Here is an 18,815-nt window from a genome sequence, read left to right as displayed (position 1 = left end):
TCTTCAATCATTGATCTTCAAGCAGACTACTGCAACTCCCTCATGATAGGGCTTCCAAAATCAGCCCTACATCCTCAACAAATACTACAGAACGCCACCGCGTGAATTCTCACTGGACTCAAAAGAACAGACCATATCTCACCCGTGCTAAAAGATCTACACTGGCTCCCTGTAGAAAAAAGAATTGAATACAAAACACTATCAATAATACACAACTCATTCACCACAATGACCACGATTGCCTCAACTCCCTAATAGAAATTCACCACACTCAATGCCAACACAAGATCAACCAAATAAAGCACGACTAGAAATCCCACCAGTCCACTACAGCCAAACTAACCACCACCAGAAAAAGAGCCTTTTCAATAGCCGGACCTCACCCCTGGAACACCCTACCTTCCAGTCTCAGACTTCAAAACAATACCAAACTGTTCAAAAAACTGCTCAAAACCTGGCTCTTCAAACAAGCATACAAAGACGGGATAGGCTAAACCAACAAAAATGACATCCCCCCCCCCACCCTTCCCACCTTAATCCCTCCTCAATCCATCAATCCCCTCCCACCCTACCCAAACCACTCTTTTTCTTCACCCTAGCATACCTTCCACCTAGTATCCCCTCCTATCAACACACTACATGATGATTTTAACATCCTTTATCACATGCTAATGTATCTGTATATTACACCTTAATTTGTTATTATCCCCAAGTTCTTTCGCTAATTCACTGTTTAAGTTGCTCCCCTGATTTATTGTATATCGTCGTTATAATTGTTTTAACCTGTCGAAGTGTTTTCCGCTGAATTTAATATATAGCGTTGTTAAAAATGTAAAACCGGAGTGAAGGCCTTCACCAATACTTCGGTATATAAAGTTTATAAATAAATAAAGATGGCCTCCGGGGCCCATCCGGAGCCACCAGAAGGACAGCAGTTTGTCTGGCTTGCAATCTTTTGAACAATCCTGCCTACCAGTGGCCCATAGAGGGGAAAGCATATAACATCCCGCTAGTGCCTCTTAGATCCCTTCTGCGACTGAAGAACCATGGACCTTCACGTTGCCAGAGGGTGGCAGTAAATCCGGATACAGGCACTATGAATTGAAAGCTTCGTCCCACTAATTCCCCACTCTCCTGGGTCCAAACTCTGCCTGCTGAGAAAGTCGGCCTGTACATTGTCCTTTCCGGCAATGTGGGAGGCAGATATGTCTTGAAGATGTTACTCTGCCCATTACTATGAGCATATCTCCTCCGACATTGTTAGCTTCTGGTTCTGCCCTGATGACTGATTGTAAGCCATCGTTGGCACATTGTCTTGACATTATCCTGACCGACCGAGCCTCTAGATACTCGGCGAATTTCAAGCATGCCTAGACAAACTGCACGTTTCCAATTTATTGATCTCCATTGAAGTTCCTCAGCACTCCCAGCAGCCTTGCATCATCAACTCCTGACAGAGAGCCCCCCCAAACCAGCAAGCTTGCATCTGTCGTGATCACTAACCCAAGTCAGTATCTCCAAGGAACTCCCTGAGACAATCCACCTGTAATCACCACTGCAACTGTACACTCACCTCCATGGCAAGTAAAGCCTCACCGTGTACTCCTATGACACTATGTCTTTAGGTATTTCCTTCAAGAAATACCTATATTTCTTTTATATTTCTTTTAGGTATTTCCTTCAAGAAATACCTAAAGACGTGGACTCTTCATGCAAGCTTTCCCCGAAGCTCAAGCTCACCTTGACGCCTCTCGAACGACATGGTCCAAGGCGCGAGATAAAGTGATCACACCTCACTCTCGACACAGCCCACTAGCCCTAATCAGGGCACCTTTTTCCTCGCTACTGCCACCCGCTCATTCCCACCTTTTTGATCCTTGCGCCAGACTTATCCCTCCCTCTACTTTCTCTTCCCTTCTCTCCCCCCCCCCTCACTCCCCTGAATCCAATCATCAATTCTAATGTCTTATACACTATTTTACAGCATGGACGTCTTATAGTTTTTCTCGCATTCAGGTTATAACGTTTTTCAGCTGTTCAAAAATGTCCTAAGTTCTGATGTGCTACGTTCAATGTGTTCTGATATTCTAATGTTTTATGTTCCTTGTAATCGCCCCCCGCGACAGTTCTGTTACACTGTAAACCGGTTTATGATCTGTATACTTTACAGGAATGTCGGTATATAAGAATTCTAACTAAATAAATAAATAAATAGACGACTGCAAACTCCACCAGAAAAGCAATGAATGCTGCCCTGGAAACAACCCTGCAACATGGCTGCCACGTCGGGCGAGGTGGTCCTAGGGTTGAACCTGAGCAATAAAACTCTGAATGCGACACTCTGGCAGAAACACTCTGCTCTGCTTCGTATCAAAACAAACGCAGAGACCACCTCCAGCGTCTGAGACAACTATAAGCTGCTCTTGGCCAAGTTCACCACTTAGCCTAGATCTTGTAGTATAGGAGACCATCTTGGGAGAAGCTAGGTGGCTCTCTTCTACGCTCGTGACCAAATAACCATTTGCCCAAATATGGATGAACCAGGATGCCATCCTTGCACCAAGGCTGCCGCTACCACCGCATCTTTTATTTAGCATCTTATATGCCGCCGCTTCCCAATATACATCGATCCAGGTGGACCACATAAAAACATCCATATAAAACACATTATTTTACAAACCACAACATAAGAAATGATATATAAAACAAAACCAAATAATGAGATCAAAACAGAGGTAAAGGAAATTGGTTCTTCCCTGCTAATTTTCATTCCTGTAATACCACAGAAGAGCAGTCCAGACAATGGGGTTTATTCATCCCTACCAGCAGATGGAGGCAGAGGACAAACCTTAGGGCACTGCACTTATCCGAGAGTGCTACCTTGCAGTCCCTCAGTATGACCCGTACCCAAGCCAAGATAATTTAAACAACAGGGCGAACTAATTCCCCCCTGAGATACCCCTAAACTAGATAGCCACCAACCAAAGTAAATACCACCTCCAGTAAACTTTGAAACTCCAGAAAAACTAACCAACTTAACAGATTTTAAAACATCTTTTTATGAGCAATAGGCCCAGCAGCAGAACAACAGTCTTCAGCAAAGATATCTGAGGGCGGCCTTCTGGACTGATCTGTGGTATTTACAGGAACGAATAAATTAGCAGGTAAGAACCAAATTTTTCTTTTCTTGAACTATACCCCAGATCAGTCCAGACAAGTGGGATATACCAAAGCCCCCCCTATAACGGGCGGGAGGAAACGAAAGACCCATTCTCCAGTACATTCTCACCAAAGGATGTTGCCTCCGGCGCACTCACATCCAAATGGTAATGCTTAGTGAAAGCGTGAAGCAAGGACCAAACTGCGGCCCTACATATTGCCTGAGCGAGAGTACAATGAGTTTTAAGACCCACTGGCACCACACGGCGGAAATAGTTTCCTTCAACCAGTCGGCTAAAGAAGATTTAGATGCTTTCTCTTCCTTCTTAGGTCCACTGAACAAAACAAATAGATGATCAGATCGTCTTAAAGAATTGGTGACCTTCAAATAGCGCAACAGGGCACGCCGAACATCCAAGAGATGGCGATCCCTACCCATAGAGGGATCACGAGACCAGTCCGGGAACCCCAGCAACTCCACTGTCTGATTCACATGAAAGGCAGAAACCACCTTAGGAAGGAATGAAGGTACTGTATATGTAAAGAAACCTTGTCGGTTGAGATCCACAGGAAAGGATCGCGGCAAGAAAGGGCTTGTAATTCTGAGATTCGCCTGGCCAAGCAAAGGGCGAACAAAAAGAAAGTCTTCAAAAGGTAAGGACCTTTAAAGATGCTCGACCCAAAGGTTCAAAAGGATCCTCACAAAGAACTCACAACACCAAATTGAGATTCCACTCCAGACACACGTTCCGTAGAGGGGACACAGATGTTTAATGCTCTTCAGGAAACGCACAACATCAGGATGGGAGGCCAAAGGCTTGCCCTGTACCTTGCCTCTGAGACAACCCAGGGCCGATACCTGGACTTTAAGAAAGCTCTAAGGTAAGTCCTGTTGCAAAAAGGACAAACTTTGCAGGACTGAAACCAGCAGCGGACCTAAACTCAGTTCTCAAAAATCTTCTACACTCCTAGAATAAAGCAAGGGAAGTAGCTGGGCGTCTAGACTCTAGCCTAAAAAAGGGTAGCAATACCTGGCTCCGAATACCCTTTTGGACGCAACCGCTGTCTTTCAAAAGCCAGGCTGCGAGACAGAAGTGATCCACCCAATCCAAACATATGGGACCTTGACGCAGCAGCCCCTGCAAGTGAGCCACCATAGAGGTTCATCCAACTGCTAGATGTATCAGATTTAGCAAACCATGGACGTTGCGGCCACTCCAGCACTACCAGAATCACCAAACCTGGATGAGCTTCTATCCGTCTAAGCACTTGTGCTATGAGGGGCACGGAGGGAAAACATAGAGGAGGATCCCGGTCAGCCACGGGCACACTAGAGCAGTGGTCCCCAACCCTGTCCTGGGGGCCCACCAGCCAAACGGGTTTTTCAGGATATCCACAATGATATATGCATCCATACACTTCCTGCAGAAGTACATGCATAGGAAATCCCAGCACATAGTAACTACATGCATAAATATATTCTGCAGCCTTATGTGCCTACACACCATCACTACACCACCACGTGGCAAAAAGGGCACATGTAAGCATGCGTGGGAAAAAAAAAAGATGCATTGGCCTACCATTGGCTGGAGAAACCAAGCCAGAGAGCGGGGCCTAGACAAAGGCTTCTCAACCTGCCAAACCCGCACTGCCTTTTGCACCTCAGTAAACTCCCCAGAGAAGTGAAAGGAAAAAAGGGAAAAGATGCAGATCACCAACGCCAAGGGAAGATGACCTGATAAGGAAAGGAATAGGGGAAAAAAACTTCCTTATTCTTTTTTTTAAACTTTAACTGCGCTCAGCCCTCCCTGGCTGAGAGCACGACTGGATCTCCAGCTGCGAAGGAGAAGGCAAAAGCAGTCGTGGCCGAGCCTCCCTTGTCCTCCAACTGCTTTTTTTTTTTTTTTAAATAAATCCACTCCTGGCTAGACGGCCGGACTCAAGATGCTCAGCTGAGGGAGGGGCCCCACCTGTGTCACCACAGGAGCTCGAGCAGTGCTTCCAAACTTCTCCTCTCTTATTTTTCCTTTTTTTTTTTTCCCCACTACAAGCAATCCTCAGTAAGGAGATGCATGTCCACCATCTGCTGGAGATGGAGAATACCGACAAGCTGAAGTTGGGGCAGGGATAAATGTCCGTGACATTAGCTTTACTCCGTCTCCATCTGTTGGGAGAGGTGCATAACCAACTCATGTGGATTGGCCTGCTCCACTGACACAGAGCGAGAATTGGAGAGAGAGAGAGAGAGAGAGAGAGAGAGAGAGAGAGAGAGAGAAATGCCCAGTAACACAGTGAGAACTGGAGAGATGGAATAGTACCCCAGTGATAAAGAGCGAGGAGACAGACGGAACATTACCCCGATGACAGACTGAAAACGAGAGACACAGATATGAATCATAACCCAGTGACAGAGCAGGTGTTTTTTTATAAATGTGTGTGTAGCATTTCACTGTTACAAGAAGAAAATGATTTACACATTGCTACTATAATCATTTTAATAAATAGAATTATCTGCTATTAAACAAATGTTCCTGGAGAGAGCAGCCCTCTCCATTCCCTCATTCTTTCAGTCAGTTGCCCCATATAATAAACAAACATCATTCCCCCCCCCCCCCAAATCTTCTTTCCTTCTCCCCATAAGTTGCAGTCCCTGCCTGCTTACTCCAGTGCTCCTGATCAGAGCACATCAGAGAGAGGGGCCAAGCAGGTGAACAGGACGGTTGTTGTATCGTTTAGCGATATCCTCTTCAATCTGAAAAAGCAAAAGAGAATCCATGAGAGGTGGTGGTAGGGGATCTGGAGGAGACTTATAAATCAGGAGCCCTGCCAAACACAGATGGTGTGTTCAGTAGAAGCTGCAGGCATCTTCCAGTCTCTTCTCACCAGTTTCTCTGAAGCTCCTGGTTCGCTGCACTATAAGATCAAGTCTGGGCCTTCCAGAGCCCTCTGCTCTTCGAGCGCTAGCTTCCCTGCTCTGCACCAGGAGCTCCTTCTTCAGTCCCATCAGTTCAGCCTGTTTCAGGCTTCTGGTGCAGCATCTCAGTCACCCGATCTACAAACCTGAAGTAGCAGAGCAGGACAGCAGTCAGCAGCCTTGCAGTTGGGAAGGATGGCGATGGACACATACTCAGTGCCCCCTTGAACTGAGTGAGAAGGGCACATGACCCAAGGTACAGTGGTGTAGGTTGGCACAGAGATACAAAGGGAAGATGGGAAGGTAAAGAGGCAGTGCATGGCTCAGGAAGCTCAGAAAACACACCTCTATACAGATCAGTACTAGGTTTTGCAAGCACAAACTTGAACCAAAAAGGGGGTTTGATACAAACATCCAAAATTCCAAATACAGTGGAAACTATGACTTAGAACTCAATTGGTTCCAGAGGGGTGGTTGTAACTGAAGTATTGGTTGTAAGTCAAGACTATTTTTCCATAGGAAATAATGGAAACACCCATAATGCGTTTCAAACCTTCCAAAAAATGGTTGTATAATGGAGAAATTACTTACCTGATAATTTCGTTTCTTCCTTAGTGTAGACAGATGGACTCAGGACCAATGGTTATAGTGTACTCCTGATAAACAGTTGGGAGACGGGGAGTCAGATTTCAAGCTAACGTCAGCCTACATATACCCGTGCCAGGACAGCTTAGCTTTTTAGTATTCTCCTCGAAAAGCAATTGTGGATATGTGTGTGCTGTAATAACTTGATTAACTTGATTAACTAGGACTGGCTCAACTGATTGTCCAATTGGAGACCGCCAGTTGCACTCAACAGAAAAAAAAAAACGCTTGACAACTGGCAACTATGGTGTCTTGTGAACTAGGGGTATACCTGGTTTACCCGCGCTTATCTTGTTCTTGGGGGGATTGTCACCCGAGGTTTCCTGATTTTGGGGCAGCCGTGGGCGGGATGCCTGAGTCCATCTGTGTAACACTAAGGAAACGAAATTATCATGTAATAATTTCTCCATTTCCTAGCATGTAGCAGAGTGGACTCAGGACCAATGGGATGTACAAAAGCTACTCCGAACGGGGTGGGAGGTTGCCCGTTGCCCCACTTAGTACTGCCCTTTGCAAATGATGTGTCCTCCGGTCTGGATATCCAGGTGGTAGAACCTGGAGAAGGTATGTATGAAGGACCGTGTCGCTGTCCGACAGATCTCGGCGGGTGACAGCATCTTGGTTCAGCCCGGACACTGCCTGGGCCCTGTTAGAATGTGCCCTTGACTTGTAGAGGTGGAGGCTCCCTCCTCTACGTAGGCCGCCTTAATTACTTCTTTGATCCAGCGGGCTATGGTTGCACGCGAGGCCGCTTCCCCTTTGTTTCTTCCCGCTGTGAAGGACTAATAGGTGATCCGTCTTTCATACGGATTCCGATCTTTCCAGGTATCCGACCTAGGAGTTTGCCGAAGTTTAGGTGGTGAAGACTGCGTTGAGTCTTCAGAGTCCTTACTTCGTCTGGAGATGGTATAGAGATATGGTTTGTTGAGATGAAACTGAGAACCACCTTCGAAGAAAAGATGGGAACTGTGGCGTAGTGTATGGATCCTCCGGTGGTGAACCTGGGAGGAACGGTTCTCGACAGGATAGAGCTTGAAGCTCGGAGATACGACGAGCTGAACATATTGCCACTAGGAATGCAGTCTTCAAGGTACAGTAGCCATAGTGACAGACCGCGAGTAGTCTGAAGGAAGCGCTCCCGCCTAGGAAGTCTAGTACTAGATTGTTTGACCCCCTCTCAGGAAGTGGGAAACATCTGGATGGGTTGATTAGACTGATGCCATCCACTTGGCTCTGAAAGCAGGCCAGCACAGCCACCTGAACCTTGAGGGAGTTGAGGGGACAACCCTTCTTCAAGTTGTCCTTCAGAAATTCCAGGATCATGGGGGATTTTGAACCGTCCGAGGAAGGATCTCGCAGTCCTCACACCCAGGCTTCGAATAGTCTCCATATTCGTATGTAAGCTAGAGATTTGGAAAACTTGCATGCTCGGAGCAAGGTATAATCACTGCCTTAGAGTATCCGCTCTTCTTCAGGCGCGTCCTCTCAATGGCCAGACCGTAAGAGAGAATAGAGTCGGGTCTTCGTGGAGGATCGGTGCTTGCTGGAGAAGGTCCCAGTGTGGAGGTAGGCACAGAGGGTTCCCTTGCAAAAGTCTTCGCATATCTGCTTACCATGGCCTTCTTGGCCAGTCCGGGGCCACTAGAAGTACAAGCCCCCTGTGGTGTTCTATCTTTCGGATGATCCCTGCCCAGTAGTGGCCATGGAGGAAAGGCATACAGCAGGTCTTTCCTGTGGCCAGGTCTGGACAAGGGCGTCGATCCCCGGGATTGCGGTTCTCGTCTGTGGCTGAAGAACTTGTGAACTTGGGCGTTGGACCGGATTGCCAGGAGATCCATGCCTGGGGTTCCCCAGCAGTCTATTACCAACTGGAAGGCTGTGGATGACAGCCTCCATTCCCCTGGGTCAAGACTCTCTCTGCTGAGGTAGTCCGCAGTGACACTGTCTTTTCCCGCGATGTGGGTGGCTGAGATCCCTTGCAGGTTTGCGTCCGCCCACGCCATTAGGGGGTCTATTTCCAGGGACACCTGTTGGCTTCTGGTTCCTCCCTGGCGGTTGATGTAGGCAACTGTTGTGGCGTTGTCCGACATGACTCTGACAGATTCGCCCCAGAGTCTGAGTGAATTGTAGGCAGACTAGCCTGACTGCTCGGGCTTCCAGTCGGTTTATGTTCCATCCCGACTCTTCCTTGTCCCATTGTCTCTGGGCAGTCAGCTCCTGGCAGTGGGCTCCCCACCCTCGCAGGCTTGTATCCATGGTGGGCAAGATCCAGGTCGGTGGGGATAGTCTTACTCCCTGCTCAGATGGTCTTCCTGTAGCCACCATTGGAGCTGGGTCTGAACCTCTGCCGGTAGCTGGAGGCAACGGAGTAGTTCTAGGATATCGGATTCCATTGTGACAGAATGGAACATTGTAGTGGGCGCATGTGGGTCCTTGCCCATGGGACGACCTCTAGGGTTGATGTCATGAGACAGAGGACTTGGAGGTAGTCCCATACCTTGGGGCGAGCATAGTTCAACAGTTTTCGCAACTGGTCCATCAGTTTCCTTCTTCTTTTAGGGGGAAGAACGACCTTGTCTTGTTTGGTGTCGAACCGGACTCCCAAGTAATCTAGCGATTGGGAGGGCTGCAGGCTGCTTTTGGCTGTGCTGATGACCCACCCGAGATTCTGCAGTAGATTCTTGACTCTGGTGTACGCCTGGTAACTTTCCTCTAGAGATTTTTGTCCTGATCAGCCATTGTCTAGATACGGATGTACGAGAATTCCTTCTTTCCTCAGTGTCGGCCCCCACGACCACCATGATTTTGATGAACCATCCGAGGAGCGGTAGCTAATCTGAAGTGTAGCGCCAGCAACTGGTAATGATGGTCCAGTATCTTAAAGTGTAGGAAGGGCTGATGGTCGTGGTGGACCAGGATGTGGAGATAGGCTTCGGATAGATCCAGTGAAGTCAGGAATTCTCCCGGTTGTACTGCCCTTATGACTGAGTGTAGGATTTCCATATGGAAGTGAGGTACCTTCAGGTAGCGATCACAGTCTTGAGGTCCAGGATGGGCTGGAACGTTCCCTCCTTCTTGGGGACGATAAAATATTTTGTTGGTGCGTGGGCACAGAGGTTATCGCCTTTAGGCTGAGTAGTTTTGTCAGTGTGGTTTCCACTGCCATCCTCTTGGAGAGGGAGTGGCATGGTGATCTCACAAATTTGTCTGGAGGGATGCTGTGGAAGTCCAGATAGTATCACTCTTGAATGATGGTTAGGACCCACTTGTCCGACGTTATCTCGACCCATCTTTGGTAGAAGAGGGTAAGTCTGCCCCCTATGGCTTCTTCCTGTGGATGGGTCTGTTGATTCTCATTGTGGGGTGTGGCCGGGGCCTGTACGTAAGCCGGTTCCCCTCTTGCTGTGCCTGTTCCGAAAGTACTGGGCCCTGCCTGCGGGGCGAGGTGCTTGGTATGTGTTTTTATATGGTCTAAAACGCTGGGTTCTTTTGTTCCTGTCCTCCGGTAACCAAGGGACTGAGGATCTGCCCCATTTGTTGGCTAACTTCTCCAGTTCGCTTCCGAACAGGAGGGATTCTTTTAAAAGGCATTCTCGGGAGGTTCGTCTTGGAGGTCACGTCGGCTGACCAATTTCGGAGCCATAGTTGCCTTCTGGCTGCCACTATGAATGAGACGCCCCTGGCAGAGGTGCGCACTAGGTCTGAGGTCGCATCCGTGAGGAAAGATAATCGCTGGTTCTAATGTTTCGGCGGAAGTAGTTGTGTCCCTGGAGAGGAGCAAGCAGGCACGTGTCACCACGGTACAGCAGGAGGCGATTTGCAGGGTCATTGCTGTGACATCAAATGACTGTTTAAGGATGGATTCCTGACATCTGTCCTGAGCATCCTTGAGTGCAGCTCCTCCTTCGACTGGGATGGTAGTGCGCTTTAAGATAGCACAGACCACGGCGTTCACTTTTGGGAACCCTAGGAGTTCTTTGGCCGTGGTTTCCAGGGGATATAGGGCTTCTAGGGCCCGTCCTCCTTTGAAGCTGGCCTCTGGGGCATTCCATTCCACGTCAATCAGTTTGTTGTACTGCCTGCAGCATTGGAAAATAGCATGAGGCCTGACTGAGACCCGACCAGAACTGGGTTAGTCTTGGGCTCCGCTGTGGAACTTGTGCCAGGAATGGCCAGCGTTTTCAGGCTCAGAGACACGAGATCTGGCAGCTCATCTTTGGAGAAGAACTGCATCATGGTTTGGTATGGTTCCATACCTGGAGGCATTTCCCCTTCCTCCAGGGAGTCAGGCTCTTCCCCTGAGGAGTCTGTGTCCCCTAGGGGGAGGCTTTTGCCTAGCTGGGGCATGTCTCGGGGGGGGTCCGAGAGGGGCTTGGAAGGTCTTGCGCTTCTGGTGGAGACTGTGGCTGAGACGCAGCGGCATCGATTGTGCCTGACAAAAAGGTTTGTAGTCCTTTGAAGAATCCCACCCAGGAAAAGGTCCCTGGGTCCATATTGAATCCAGTGGAGCTCCCCAAGGAGCCCATCTGAGGAGGGAACCGGGTCGGAGATACAGAGGTCCGGGGTACTATCGTTGGTGGAGCCGGATTCCTCTTCTAGCTGGAAGGGGCCTTGCTTCGGTTCCCCCCTGAATCTCTTTGCATTGCAGGCATAGGGCAGAGGCCACTTCGGTGTTGCGCAGCTCTCAGGTGGCAGGCTGGGCAGAGGACTTGTCCCTTGCCGTGGTGCCATGATTTGTGCGTGTGGAGTGGCTCAAAACTTGTCTGTGCGTAGGTGCGCGCGCCGGGAGACTTAGTTGTGCGCTCTGGGTGCGCTGTATGATGTGCGTGTAAGCCGCTATTTGTGTGCTTAGCTGGAATGCGCGCACTGCTGTGCACACAGGCCTATCTGTGCGCCGGCACAGATGCGCACGCCGCTGTGAGCACAAGTCCTTTGTGCGCCCGGCTCTCTGCTGTGCGCATGGCTCAGTTATGCGGACAGTACGGCGATCAAGGGGGGGAGGAAATGGCGCGGACGGACCTACGCGGGCAAGATGCCCCCCCCCCCGGAGGGTCTCCACGAGTGTGGACCCTCGCACCCGGATCGGGGTCTAGCCCAGATGGGCTGCTCAACCAGATTTAACAGACGCTGGAAGGCCGATCTGTGCAGCTATCCGAGCCTCGGAGACCGAAGACTTTAAGAAAGTTTTCTACTTTACCTTGTCTCGGTGCTTCCTGGTCTCATGCTGGGCGGTCTCAGACTGCGGGGGGAGAGGGAATATACCTTTACCGCCGCACTCGGTATTGCACCCGCTGCCTCTCAGCCATTCTGGGGGCTATGTCCATGCCGGGAACTGGATACCGGACCAAGGCTTGCCTTGAGGGATCTCGGAAATCACCTCAGAACTCTCAACTGGGGGAGGGACCCTTAGGTATCACCGCAGGAGAGCAGGGCTCGCATTGTAGAGGTAAGATTTCTTTCTTCTTTGGTTTGGATTTTCTAACACTGTGCAAGTTTGTGTAGTGTCCCTAACTGCTTAGGAGACGGAGAAATACTGAAGAGCTAAGCTTCCTGCACGGGTATATGTAGGCTGACGTCAGCTTGAAATCGACTCCGTCTCCCAACTGCTATCAGGAGTACACTATACACGATTGATCCTGAGTCCATCTGCTACATGCTAGGAAATGTCTGTAATTACCAGAAACACCAATAATTTCCTAGTAATTACCAGAAACACCAATAATTTTCTCGCCCCACACCTTTCCCTCCCCACACACGCATCTCGCCCCCCCCTTTCCCTCCCTATCACTACCTTCCTCCCACCTATCCCTTTCTCTCCCCTCCCCCCCCTCTACCCTCCCTGCTATCCTTACCATAATTTATCCTCATCAACAAGCCATTTATGTACATATGTTATATACTATAGTCTAATGTTCCATATATTCCTGTTAGTTCTGTTACAACTTGTTATATTTATTACCATGTTATAATGTAAAATATTCTTATATCTATTTATTATCATGTTATAATGTAAAATAGGGCTGTTACCACCCTATCCTTTAGTTATCTGGAAAACCGATGTGATATCTCGATCGAATGTCGGTATATAAAAGAAATAAATAAATAAAATAAATAAATAGTGTACTCACCAAAAAGTTATAAAATGTGCCTAGCCTACCAGAAAAGGAAAATTGGTAGTACCAAGGATCAGTCCAGACTGCTCAGTTATGCCTCCCTTCCAGCAGATGGAGTCAGAGAAAAGCTGAAAAGCACCCCCCTAGATATACTGGTGTGCCACCTGCGATCCTTCAGTATAATCAATATCAAAGCAGAATGAAGTAAATTTAAACAACCAATGACTAGATCAAGCAAAGAAACCCTCAAGTTCCAAAAAAAATTTTTTTTTTTTTTTGTGGTTAACAATAACCTGCCAAATTATGCAGAAGCACGCATGCCAAAACTCTGAAGCGGCACGATCTGTAAAAGAAAAAACAAAGAAGACTAGGGACTCTCCTGAACCATAACTTCCTGGGCGGGCGTCTGGACTGATCCTTGGTACTACAGGAACGAAAATTAGCAGGTAAGAACCATTTTTCCTTTCCCTGTACGTACCAGGATCAGTCCAGACTGCTGGGATGTACCCAAGCTGCCTTAAATGTGGTGGGACCCGGAGAGTCCCGCTCGAAGCACACTGCTGCCAAAAGGAATCCACAGCCGGATCCCGGACAGCCAACCGATAATGCCTAGCAAACATGTGCAATGACTTCCAAGTAGCCGTCCTGCAGATTTCTTGAGACGAAACACATTTGGCTTTCAGCCCACGACGCCGCTTGAGATCGGATAGAATGGGCTTTTAGACCCTCAGGTACTTGACGTCTGCGACATAGGTATGTGGAAGCAATAGCATCCTTCAGCCAGCGGGCAATGGTTAGCCTTGTGTCCTTTCTTTGGAACATTCTTTGGAAAGCCTTGTGTCCTTTCTTTGGAACATTCCATAAGACAAAAAGATGATTTGACAGATGGAAATCATTAGTCACTTCCAAATACCGTAAAAGGATCCGTCGTACATCCACCTCTTCATATCCTGACCGTGAGGAGAACCTTTATCCACCTCCGGAAAGGCTTGTAATTCAATCGAAATGGTTGACATGAAATGCCGAGACCACCTTTGGCAAAAAGGAAGGTACCGTCCTCAGTGAGACTCCTGAGTCCGTTATTCGTAAGAACGGTTCCCTACATGACAATGCTTGAATTTCGGAAAACGCGTCTGGCCGAACAAATGGTCACGAGAAACACTGTTGAGAGTTAAATCCTTCAACGTGGCCGCTTGATGGGCTCAACCGGCAAACCGCAAAGACCATGGAGAACCAAATTCAAGCTCCAGGATGGACAAATCACCCGCACCGGTGGGTGTAAATGTTTGACACCCCACAAAAAAAACGAGCAACATCCGGATGGCTCGCTATGGATGAACCCTCAATCTTACCCCATAGGCAACCTAACGCCACCACCTGTATTCGGAGCGAACTATATGCCAAACCCTTCTTCAAGCCGTCCTGTAAGAATGCAAGGATAGTGGTCCGCCGTGGGGACACCTTCAACCCACTGCATCATGAATCAAACACTTTCCAGACCCTAACATAGGTAAGAGAAGTAGAGGTCTTTCGAGCCCGAAGAAGATTGGAAATCACTGCCTCTGGTTAACCTTTCTTTCTCAATTTTCTCCTCTCATAAGCCAAGCTGCTAGACAAAAGTGATCCACCTGATCGAAAAATACGGGGCCCTGCCTTAGCAGATTCGGCAGATGACGCAGACGTAAAGGACCGTCTACTGCTAGGTTGATCAGATCCGCAAACCATGGCCTTCTTGGCCTCTCCGGAGCCACTAGAATGACCGGACCCCGGTGGGATTCTAAGCGCTTTAGAACCTTTCCCACCAACGGCCAAAGGAGGAAATACATAGAGGAGAATGTCTGGAGGCCACGGGAGCACCAGGGCATCCACCCCTTCCGACCCGTGCTCTCTCCTGTGACTGAAGAAACGAGCCGCTTTAGCGTCAGCCGAGTCGTCATCAAATCCAACCGCGAGATCCCCCACCGGAGAGTCACGAGTTGCATCGCCTCTTCAGACAGTTCCCATTCTCCGGGATCCAGCTGCTGCCGGCTGAGAAAATCCGCCTGAACATTGTCCACTCCTGCTATGTGAGATGCCACGATACGGGTCAGATGGCGTTCCTCCCAGACCATCAACTGATTCACTTCGGAGGCTACCAGCAGACTTCTCGTACCCCCTTGACGGTTTATGAAAGCCACGGTGGTCGCATTGTCTGATAGAACCCCGTACTGCCCAGTGGCGGATCAGGGGAAGAAATTGGTGCAGGGCTAGATGAACTGCCCTGGTTTCCAACCGATTTATGGACCACTTGGCCTACTGAGGGGACCATTGCCCATGTGTGGACCTGGATTGACAGACTTCCCCCCCAACCAGTCAGATTGGTATCCGTCGTTATGATTATCCAAGGTGGAGGTTCCAAGTCCACTCCCTGAAGAAGGTGGTCTGGGACCAACCACCAATTCAGGCTGGTTCTGGCCGGTTCCATCAACGGCAAGGACAGGTGGAAGTCTTCCGACTTGGGATCCCAACGGGAAAGCAGCGCTCTCTGCAAAGGTCGCATATGAGCAAAAGCCCATGGAACCAACTCCAGGGTAGACGCCATATAACCAAGAACCTGTAAATAGTCCCACACCGTGGGCAAAGAAGGGCCAACAGGCGCCGAACCTTAACTTCTCCATCCTCTGCTGGGGGAGGAAAACTTTGCCCACAGAAGTGTCAAAGCGGGCACCCAGAAAGTTCAACTCCTGGGATGGGACCAGTTGGCTCTTGGCGTAATTGACGATCCAGCCTAGCGACTATAGGCGGTTCAAAACAGACTGCACTGCCACCTTGCAAAGCTCATCAGACTTCGCTTGAATGACCAGTCGTCCAGATAGGGATGGACCAATATCCCTTCCCGCCGGAGGCAAGCCGCTACTACCACCATCACCTTGGTGAAGACCCGTGGAGCCATCGCCAATCCTAACGGCAGAGCGCAAAACTGGTAATGCTCTCCCAGAATCATGAACCTTAGGAACCTCTGATGGTGCGCTTGGATCCCTATGTGCAGGTAAGCTTCCATTAGATCTAAAGAGGCCAAAAACTCGCCCTTGTGGACGGCCGCAATGTCGGATCTCAGTCTCCATCCGAAACCTCGGAACCCGCAAACCTCTGTTGACCTGCTTCAACAGCAAGATCGGCTGGAACGTGCCTTCTTATTTGGGAACCACGAAGTAGATGGAGTAATGACCCGTTCGACGCGCGGCTGATGGGACTGGGACAATGGCTCCCAGTGCTTTCAAACGAGGAGAGCGTTTGAGCAATCACTTGCTGCTTTGCCCGAGGATCGCAAGACGACACTTAGAAACAGATTGTGAAGCGGCCCGAGCAAAATCCAAAGAATAACCGTGATTTATAATGTCGAGAACCCACTGGTCCGAAGTTATCTTGACCCATTCCTCCCGAAACAGGGAAAGCCGCCCCCCTATCTGCGGGATGGAGGAATGGGCGGCGTCCCTTCATTGTGGAGCCTTGTTGGGGGTTGAAACCATGAGAGGCTCCGGCACGCCTAGGCCGCCTGCCTAGAAAGGAATGCCCCATGCTTGTGACCGTGTTGACGTTTGCCTCGGAGCAAAAGAAGAACCCCTCCCTACACGGAAACGGCGCTGACCTCAGAAACGGCCTCTGAATGCGCCAGAGGGGCGGAACTGTCTGGGCTTGTCCTCAGGAAGCCTGTAAACCCTTGTTGTCCCCCAAGGCTTTAATAAGCTGTTCCAGCTCATCTCCAAACAGCAGTTTTCCCTTGAAGGAAAAGAACCCAATTGAGATTTAGAAGAGGCATCTGCCGACCAGTTACGTAGCCACAGCAGCCTTCTTGAGGAGACCGCCAAAGACATAGCATGCGCAGAGGTTCGAAGAAGATCATAAAATGCATCGGCTGTATTGGCAACCGCTGATTCTATGCGGTTTGCCTGTTCAGCCTCCTCTGGGGGAAGCTCCTGGGCTGTAAGCAATTGCTGAATCTAGCGGAGTGTGGCCCTCTGCATGAGTCTGCTACAGACAACGGCCCTCACACCAAGCGCAGACACCTCAAAAATTCGCTTAAGCAAGATTTCCAGCTTTCTATCCTGAAGATCTTTAAGCGCCGCTCCTCCCGTCACGGGAATCATTGTGTGTTTAGCTATAGCTGTGACTGCCGAGTCCACTTTGGGAATCTTGAGAAGATTTAAAGATTCATTTGGTAGCGGATAAAGTTTTTCCATGGCTCTTTCCATACTGCTAACCCTTAAGGAGGCTTCAGGCGAATCCCATTCCCTGGACACAATCTGGAAGACTTTGGATGAAAAGGAAAGGTTTGTGGCGGGGCTCGAAGCCCCGATAAACCGAATCTCCCGGAGAAGGATCTGCCTCTGGCTGTGGAGCTGGAATCTCCAGCTCCCGCAGCACATGTGGAATCAAGGGAACGAATTCCTCTTTGCTGAACAAGCGAAGTATCTGCGGATCAGCCTCCTCCACGGGAACGGCAGTGTCCACGTCCCTGCCCATATCCAGAGCGGAAGGGTCCTGGGGAGCTGGGTCCGCAGGGTCGGGGAATCCGGGACCCAGAACCGGCCGCGGAAGCCGTGCCCCCGTTCTCCCCTGTTCCTGAGCAGGCTTGAAAAGCTTAGGTGGAGGGAGAGGTGATGCTTCCCAATCAGCTTCAGCCTCTAAGTATGCCCTATGCATCAACAATACAAACTAGGATGAAAATGGATGCTGCCTCTTTAAGGACCCCCCCGTAGGCGGAGGTAAGGGCGGTGCTGGGTCTGGCTGCAAATTGCGGGTATGCGAAGGGCTTAAGGCCGGCGGAGAGGAAGGAGGGAGATCATCTCCTTCTGAGGCAATGTCAGCGTCTGGGCTCGGCGCAGGCAAGATGGCCGCTGTTCCCACACCAAGCGGAGACAGTGCAGGCCTCTGCCCCCGAGCCGTCTGAGCTCGCCGTGAGATCGTGGCAGAGAGGAGCCCCGTCCCGAAATCGGCTGCTGAGAAGGCCCCTCGCCCCCGGGGATACACCGGGAGCAGAGGCCTTCGCAGGAAAGCCGCGCCTCCGACTCCCCACAGGCCGTACAAGACTAACCTCGCAGCATGGAAAAGCGCGCGAAAAACAGCTACAGCAGCCGGGTGAAGAGTTCACCCCCTCCGGAAGCCCGGGAAATCGCAGCAGGCTGGGGCTGCAAGGGCTGAGCAAATAAAAGGTCTGTCTAAAATTTAAAATGTCTTTTTTTTTTAAATATATAACAGCCCACCATCAGGTGAAACGTTTCCCTGAACACCCTGCTAGCCCCCCCCCCCCCCCCGAGGGATTTGCAACATCTCTGGATCAGTATGAACGGGGAGAGTGACCGGCCCACCGGTAAGTCCTCCCCCTGGTTCACCGGGCAAGATAAAATCTCCGGGTACCATGGCATTAGGACAATGCCCTGCCTTGCCTGCCTTTAAATATGCCTCAGCATCAAACGCCTTGAAATAAGTGCTATGTATTTAAGAAAACTTTAAAAAAACAAAAAAAAAGGTTGGTCTACTCAAAGGTGTAAGGCTGATTACCATTTGCAAACCTGTCAGATGAAAATCAATCTGGGAATTTAACAAGGATCAGGACCGCAAGTTATGCCCCTCTGAAATCTGCTGGAGTCAGAGAAATACTGAAGGATCGCAGGTGGCACACCAGTATATCTGGGGGGGTGCTTTTCAGCTTTTCTCTGACTCTGCTGGAAGGGAGGCATAACCCAGCAGTCTGGACTGATCCTGGTACGTACGGGGAACAACAATTTCACCTCCTCCACCAGTTCCTTTACGATATCTGCATATGGACTCTCTAACTGGGTAACATCAAGCTAGGTTGAGAGAACACTGCACAAATCTCATCTTTGGGTGAATTTCCTCACTCCAAAGGTCATCAAATCTTCACAAGAGTGCACTATTCTGTTCGTACGTCACACTCTGCATGTCAAAGTGGCCCCTAACCCCTACACTAATACCTACACCTC

General features: G+C 49.6%; 1 protein-coding gene across 2 annotated transcripts in view; it reads right to left on the bottom strand.

The window, feature by feature from the left end:
* Positions 1 to 5,640: 5,640 nt before the first annotated feature.
* The window catches only part of CDK5RAP3 (CDK5 regulatory subunit associated protein 3), a 43,456-nt gene continuing 30,281 nt past the window's right edge, over positions 5,641 to 18,815 (bottom strand). For both annotated transcript variants that reach the window (XM_029574201.1, XM_029574200.1), the window contains one exon: positions 5,641 to 6,219. In XM_029574201.1, the coding sequence (XP_029430061.1) occupies positions 6,168 to 6,219 (52 nt within the window). In that variant the 3' untranslated portion in view covers positions 5,641 to 6,167. The remainder of the gene's footprint in view (positions 6,220 to 18,815) is intronic.

The sequence above is a fragment of the Rhinatrema bivittatum genome, chromosome 12, assembly GCF_901001135.1.
Source record: "Rhinatrema bivittatum chromosome 12, aRhiBiv1.1, whole genome shotgun sequence".
Classification (NCBI taxonomy): Eukaryota; Metazoa; Chordata; class Amphibia; order Gymnophiona; family Rhinatrematidae; genus Rhinatrema; species Rhinatrema bivittatum.
The sequence above is the reverse complement of the archived record's forward strand: the minus strand, read 5'-3'. Positions and strand labels throughout refer to the sequence as shown.